The sequence below is a fragment of the Saimiri boliviensis genome, chromosome 1 (genome assembly GCF_048565385.1).
Source record: "Saimiri boliviensis isolate mSaiBol1 chromosome 1, mSaiBol1.pri, whole genome shotgun sequence".
Lineage (NCBI taxonomy): Eukaryota > Metazoa > Chordata > Mammalia > Primates > Cebidae > Saimiri > Saimiri boliviensis.
This window is the reverse complement of record NC_133449.1, coordinates 151,267,019-151,274,518: the sequence shown is the minus strand read 5'-3', so window position 1 is coordinate 151,274,518 and position 7,500 is coordinate 151,267,019. Positions and strand designations below refer to the sequence as shown.

General features: G+C 62.4%; 1 protein-coding gene across 1 annotated transcript; it reads right to left on the bottom strand.

Annotated features, from left to right (window-relative positions):
- Positions 1 to 1,086: 1,086 nt before the first annotated feature.
- Positions 1,087 to 5,588, bottom strand: UNCX (UNC homeobox). The gene is made up of 3 exons (XM_039478013.2): positions 5,077 to 5,588; positions 4,671 to 4,846; positions 1,087 to 2,526 (listed from the first exon to the last, which is right to left on the bottom strand). Exons 1-3 carry the CDS (start codon positions 5,348 to 5,350, stop codon positions 1,381 to 1,383), a joined length of 1,596 nt encoding a protein of 531 aa, XP_039333947.1. The 5' UTR covers positions 5,351 to 5,588; the 3' UTR covers positions 1,087 to 1,380.
- Positions 5,589 to 7,500: the final 1,912 nt, after the last annotated feature.

The following is a 7,500-nucleotide window of genomic DNA, read 5'->3' as shown; positions in this document are numbered from 1 at the left end:
CTTGGGGAATTGGTGGCTTTTGCGGCAACGAGGACCCAGGGCCCAGGAAGATTGAGGCTGGTGGGTTGGGGGCTTTGTGGAGGGGGCGGGAATGGAGGACGGGTGGCGGTTCACTTTGGGATGGGGCGGCTGCGGGCAGGGGAGGGGGCGCGGGGCTGGCTGCAGGCTCCAGCCAAGTTTGCTAATATTTCTTCGCTGCAGATGTCCTGAAGCCCCCGAAGGGTCCCCTGGGGACCCGGACCCTATTAGAACAAATGTGCACGGCTTTTGTAAAGAGTCGCGTTGGCGGCGCCTGTCCTATTACAGGCGACACATGATCAATAGGCTGATAACGCAGCAACATCAATATAAGCGACAGAACAATGAGGGATATCATTGGGCATCTATCTTAATATAGCCGGCTACAAGAGCGCTGACAAAGAGTGCAGCTCATGAAAATTCCGCCCCACGATTCCCCATCTCCGCTCCAATATGCGCACGCACTCCCCCAGCTGCCGGCGCTATTATTCTCCAATTTCAATTTGACACCCCAGCCTTTCATGCTAATTCTATTATTGTAGGAAGTTTATGTGATTCCATATCACTAGAAATCGGTAATGTATAATAACCCTTTGGGCAAGAAACCCAGTCCCCGCAGCAGCCACCGGAAAATAATTACTTTCATATCAAAACTCTGCAGGAGCCCAGCGGCCGGGCCCTTGCAGCCCCCGGCTCCGTTATCCCGCGCCGCGCGCCCCGGCGTGTGCCAGTGCGCTCGGGGGCGCGCGGGGGGGGACGTGAGCGCGCGTGTGCGACGCGGAGTAGGAGGGGGAACTCCGGGGCGGGCGGGGACGGGGAGCCGCAGATGCATAAATTTGTTCAATCAGAAAACATAAACACACAAGCACACAAAAGGACGCATTAAGCGAGGACCTCCAGGAAGTGCGGGGGGGCCCCAACCCGGGCCCCACCCTTGGAGAGAGGCGTGGAAAGGTGGGAAGGGCGGCCGGGCTGGGCCCTCAGCAAATTAAAAAAGATGGATCCGAAAGCTTGCGTTTGACCAGCTTTATTTATCAAAAATGGTACATATATAAATATTCTTAGACATTTTTGCATTTTACAAGGCTGAGGATTCTTGTTGTGGGTTTTTTTGGGGGGGGCAGGGGTTCTTTTTGCTTCCTCGGGAGGAGGAGGGTCTCACCCCCCAGTCCTGTGGTTGCTGCCTGGGTCCGAATTGATACAGCGCTTTTGTTTACTCTTATAAAAATAATAAAAGGAAGAAAACAAAAGAAAAGAGGGAAAAGCAGTGTTTCTAGAGCCGATCACCTGATTCGTTGCGTGAGTCGGAGCCTGAGCGAGCAGCCGCGGGCCGGCTACGCGCCTCTCCCGGCCGCCGCGGCCTCAGTCCATGTCCACCTCCTCGCCCTCGGGCAGGCTGGGTCCGGCCGCCGACCCAGGCTCGGGGACCCCGCAGTTGGTCGGCTCCCCGGCGGGGCTGGGAGCCAGTGGGCCGGGGCCGGGAGACGGCGAGGGCGGCGAGGGCGGCGGGGCCGCGGGGCCGGCCGTCCCCGCGTCCGCGCAGTCCCCGCCGCCGCCCTCCGTCGCCGCAGCCGAGGCGAGGTCCCGGAAAGGCGCCGGGGCGGGGGCCCCTGGGGAGGCCACGGCATCGGGGCTGCGGCGCGCGAAGGCCGAGTCCGGTGCGCCGCCGGGCCCCGAGAAGGCCCCGAAGCTGGCCTGGGCGGGCGGCGCTGGCGGCGCGGCGGGCGCGGGCGGCGCGTCCTTGGGCGCCGGCTCCGGGCCAGCGCCGCCCTTGAGCGCGGCCTGCGGCACCAGGAAGCCGAGCGGCTGCGTGATGGGGTAGAGGAGGAAGTGGCCCTTGCCGATCAGGGTCCGCGGCGCGCACGGCAGCCCAGGCGCGAAGTCCAGCCCCGCGGCGGCGGCCGCGGCGGCGTTGGTTGCCGCTTTCCGGCGCGGCGGCGAGTCGGACAGGAGGCTTTCCACGCTGAACGGGCTGGCCTTGGGCAGCCCCGCCGCGCCGCGCTCCGCCGCCGCCACACCGGGCCCGCACGAGGCTGCGTCCTTGTCCGCAGGGCGGCCTGGGCGCGGCTGCGGGCCGGCGCTGCTTCTTTGGCTCGGGTAGAAGGCGGGGTCGCAGGTGCCGGGCGCAGGCGGCTCTCCGGGAGGGGCGGGCGCGGTTCCCGCGGCGCCCGAGACGTGCGCTCCGGGGCCCTTGGCGGCGGCGGGCGGCGGCGGTTCGGGAGGCTCCGGAGACAGCCCGCCGCCGCCGCTGTCGCTGTCGGAGCTGGGCGCGCTGTGCAGGGACAGGCCGCCGGGCGAGTGCAGGTGGCGGCCTTGGCTCTTCAGCAGCTTCTTCTCGTGCTTGCGCTTCTTCTTCTCCATCTTCTCCAGCTCTTTGCGCGCGATCTCCTCCGGGTCCATGGGCTCGCCACTGCACGTGGTCGGGTGCGAGTTGTGCGCGGGCCGCCCCGGGCCCTTCTTCGTGTTCTCCTTCTTTCTCCACTTGGCCCGGCGGTTTTGGAACCAGACCTAGAGCAGCCGGATAGGGGAAAGGAAGCCACAATCAGGCGGTGGGCTGGCCGCCGGGGCCGAGGACCTCCCCGCTCCCCCCGAGACTGGCCTGCACAACCTCCGCTCGGCCGGGGTCAGGAGTCAGGCCGCGCGGCTGGGCCGGCCCTGAGCTGGGCTTTGCCACTGGAGCTGCAGGATCCAGCGAGCGCCTTTTCCACCTGGAAGGCGTGTAGACGGGGCCTACCAGCCCGCTTCCCGCTCTGGCTTCTCACCTCAGGGACCGGGAGCCGCCCCTTCCTTGGAGGGCCGGTCTGGCCCCGGACGGAGGGCGTCGGGTTCCTGGTCTGGAGGCAGAGAGCAAGGCCCCTCCTCGCCCTTCCTGGCTGCTCGCGTTCTAAGCAGTCCGCCCGGCCTGGCGCTGACCATCCTGCCGTTGGACCGCTGGGCCACAGCCGCCCTCCACACCTGTCTTCGGCCCCCTGGAAGCTGTGTCAAAGCCCAGATTTTGGGGGGCGGTTCCCTTGAAGGGAAATCTGGGTGCTTCTTCGTCTGGAAGGGCCTGGGGAGCTGTACTTGGGTGGGCTTCTGCAGCCTCTCTCCCAGAACACGTTTAACACAGCCTTCTTTCCGCAAGCCCCGGGCCAGGGCACCAACGGAGGCTTCTCAAACCAGTCGTGCTTGGCCTGGGCCACCAGGCAAGGCAGGTGGGGAGGCAAGAGGCGACCACCAGGCCTGGAGGAGAGGCTGGGTCCATCCCATCTCTTCCACCCTCTCTGCAGTCCTTGTCCTGGGGAGCCACACAGGACAGCAGCTCTAGACCCTCACTCAACCGCCAACCATCACTCAGAGTCAAAGCCGGCTGATCCCCGCGGAACCTCGGGCAGTCCTGCCCTCCCTAAGAGAGCGGGTTCATACCAATTCTTTGTCGCGGCCATATAGAGACTCGCACAATAGCAGGCCCAGCCTGGTCGCAGGGAGCCTTGTCCGTGGGGAGGTCTCGAGGATTAAGCGAGATCCTCAAGGCTGTAACCCCCTTTTTCTTCTTTAAACTTTTTTTTTTTTTTTTTTTTTTTTTTTGGTACGAATTCTGGATGGCCTTGCCAGTAAGAATTAGTCATTATCGTATTAGGGAGACGTGAAGGGGTCTTGACTTCACTTAAGACACTTACAACAAATTGGATAAAAGGATTTCCAAGCAGAAGAGGTCACTAGGGAAGGTCCAAGCACAGGACAAACACACCTTTTTAGACAAAGCTATTGGTGATAAACAGGCATTTTGCCAGCGTCTGCCTCAACGCCTGGCACCCACAGCCACACACCGCACCCCAGACCTGGACCCCCACACCGCAGCCACCCCAAAAAAAGAGGATTTCTGTGCTCCAGGAAAAGGTCTAATTATGCACAAATCATCTTGGAATTTTTAGTCCACCAAGCACACACCATATTTTTTAAAAGAATACCACCAGCCATCTCTAAATGATAGCAAATTTTAGGGGGAAATAGTCATAAGAAAAAGATGAGACCAGGGGTATTAAAAATTCAGACACCTTTTTTCCTCCCACTTTCTCAATGTGTTAACTGTTTAAGCTTCCTCCTCCCTTTCCTCAGCTGTCCCCCTTCTGCAAAGCGATGAATAAATACGTTTCCAGCTGAATATTTTGCAGGCGCAAGGTAAACAGACTCCTTCGCTCCAGGCCGGGCGAGAGAGCCTCGCGCGGGAGGTGGAGGCCGGGGTGGGGGAGGATCCCCCTTCCCTCTCTCCCCCAGGTCGGAGCCTAGCCGGTCCCTCCTTGCCCCTGCCGAGAGACCTCGCTTGGCCCGGCCGCCGCCAACCCACCACGCGGCTTCCCGGTTCGGACGCAGTCGCCGTCCTGGCGACTTGGGTGCTGCCGCCGGCCCTTCACAAGCCACCTAGGCTTTTTTTGGGGGGGAGGGTTTACCCACCCCGCTCTCCGTGAGGGCCGGAGCCTCAGAACCCCCAACCCTCCACTCTTCCCCAGCAGGCGAGCGCAGAACCCCCAACCCTCCACTCTTCCCCAGCAGGCGAGCACGAAGCCGGGCCCGCGGCCAGTGGAGATCTCGCCACTTGGAACAAAGGCATCCCAGCGCGCCCCGAGCCCGGGGTCCTGATGGTGGATCCGGGAGCGACGCTGGGTCTTTACCTGAACTCGGGACTCGACCAGGTCTAGGCGCAGCGCCAGCGCCTCGCGCATGAACACGTCGGGATAGTGGCTCTCGTTGAACGCCTTCTCCAGCTCCTCCAGCTGCCAGCCTGTGAAGTTGGTGCGGGTGCGCCGCCGCTTGCAGCCCGGGCTCTCCTTGTCCGGGTCCCCCGAGTCTGCGGGCACGCACAGGACACCGCGCGGCTCAGCCACCGGCCCAGGCCCGACCCCCACCCCTCCCGCGACCCGCTGGCCCCTCGGGTCCGGGGGACGCGGAGACCAGGGGCTGCCTAGGGGCCGGCCCGCCTTCGCCAGCCGTGGGCCCCCCAGCGCCCCGGCCGGACGAGAGCCCCCGCCCCCAGCCGCCCTCCTCCCCAGCTTCCTCCCCGCCGCCCGCCGCGCCCACCTGACAGCTTGAAGGGCTGGCTGTCCCCGCCGACCCCGCAGGCGGCCGGCAGCAGCGGCGTGGGGTTGACCACCGAGGCGGCGGCGGCGCACGAGCCGCCTAGCAGGCCGTCTATGGAGAAGGGCACCGAGGCGGCGGCGGCGGCCGACTGCAGCTGGTGGCCGGCCAGCTCGTACACGTGGTGGTGGCCCAGCGGGTAGGGGAAGCCCACCACGCCGCCCAGCGAGCCCCCGAACTGGGCATGCGGGTGCTCCAGGAGGCGGCCGTCCATCATCTCGCGCGGGGGGCCGGCGGGGCCGGCGGCGGGGCGCTGGGGCGCGGGCCGGGGCCGGGGCGGGCCAGCGGCGGGAGGCGCGGGCGGCGGCGGCGGCGGCGGAGACAGGGACCCGGAGCCCCACACATGCTTCGCCCGCACTCCGGCGCTTTACTTATCAACATCAAGCTCCCGATAATTAGCCGCGGCCCGGGGAATTTGGGACCAATAAGAAGCGCTAATCGGCTCTGACGTCAGAGGCGTGCTGGGTGCAGGGAAACGTTTTCCATATCGATTGCTAATTATACCTGACATGCACCTCAATAAACAGTATCAGGAACTGTCACAACAAGACGGGCTGGGGGGGGCAGCGGGAGGGACGGAGGGAGGGAGGGGCCGCCCAGGGCCCAGCGGCAGCGGGCTGGGGCCTGGGCCCGAGGCAGGGGCCCCGGGCGAGCCCCCCACTTCACTCGGGGCCGGCCGGGAGCCCGCGCCTCCCCCCACCCCCCGCCGCCTCCTCCCCGCCCCTCCGCAAATCACTAATAGATTTCCCTTTAAAACATTCAGCGCCGTGTTGTGGGGATTTTTCACCAGAAATGCTGTACTCTCTGAACCTTTAAAGTGATGTTGCTCCAATTACAGAGAGACATTGAGCGGCAAATAGACTGATCCAATAATAGGAGATTCATCATCCGCTTTTCCGAAACTGTCACATTGAATTTAAAACTACAAGGCTTCTCATCTCCTCCTCTCCGGCTGCAGGCGGCGGGAGAGGAGGAAAGAGGAGGAGGAGGAGGAGAAGGAGGGCGACCCTGAAAGAGAAGAACTCCTACAGAATGTAGCACCCTGTCAATAAAGAGGCGTAATTAATGCCCTCTCTGATTGATTGGCAGTTGCCCTATCTACAAAGACAGAGGTGGGGAGGGGGTGTGGAGGCGCCCTGACCCCCACCCCCATAAAGCCCAGGCACAGAAGAGGAGAGAGGGGTCGGGGGAGGAGGGGAAAAGTAACTTCGGGGTGGGGCCGATCCGCGCCCCCCCCCCACACACACACACATGCGTGAATAAAAATAAATATATCTGCTCTGACTTGGCCTCTGAAGGATGGGGCCGAGGCACCCAACCTATTTATTATAATTAAATTATGTTTTCAGAGAAGCGTCACTCCCTTCTCCGCTATAAAATATTGACAGAGCTAAATCATTAAAGGATATATTCTTAAATAAGCAGCTAATTAGGACTGTGGGCAGAAACGAAAGAAATCAGGGGATGTAGATCTATCTCTCTCCTTTGTGAAAAAAAAGTTTGTCAGTGGGGTGGTCGCATTTGGCTGCGGGACCCCAGTGCTGGACCAGGCCGGTGAGGGCCACCTCTCCAGCAGTTCCCCGAGCCTTGGCCAGCCTCGGGCCGGGAAGAGAGGAAGAGAGCCCCGGCCTGGGCTGGGCCAGTCCTCGCAGCCATCACCACCCCAGGGCAAAGGGACAGACAAATTGGCTTAGGGTCGAAGTAAGTGACTCGGGCCAGGCTTCCGAGCCCCAGCCCTGTGCGTCTGTGCGTTCCTCCTGGTCGGGTGCCCTTGCCTGGGAGCGGGGATGCCCAAAACCGCTCAGCCGGCGACTGCTCGGGGTGGGGGGCGCAAGGCCACACCGTCCCACCACACGACTGGCTCTCCCTGCGACTGGACCCACAGTCTGGCCTTGTTTCTAACTGAAGATCTCGGACCAGCCGATCCACGCTGACTCCGACTTTAATGACCCTCTTGTCTCTCCTTGTGGGAGAGGAGGGGAAGGCGCAGAGTCGAGGACCAGGCCTGGCTCATCGGGGAGACCGAGAGGCAGCCTGGAATTTGGGGACCCCACTCCCTGTTTCCAGTCTCACTAGGAAAACGCTGCAAGTATTAATTCCGAGGTCAGAGGCCAAGAGCACTACTTTTCGCCATAATTTAATTTCTGTCTCTATAAATACTAAATGTAAACTCCGTCGATCCGACTCTATTTTGCCGGCAGCCACCCGCGCCTGGTTTTCTGTCGGGTTCGCAAGGAGGAATGCGCGCGGCGCGTGTTTCTGAATACAGAGCTGTAATCAATTCGGCCCGAGGGGAGAGCAGAGGAGGGGCGGGCGCCGGCCGAGCTCCCTCGCCCATCTCTCTTTATTATAATGAATTAATTCGAC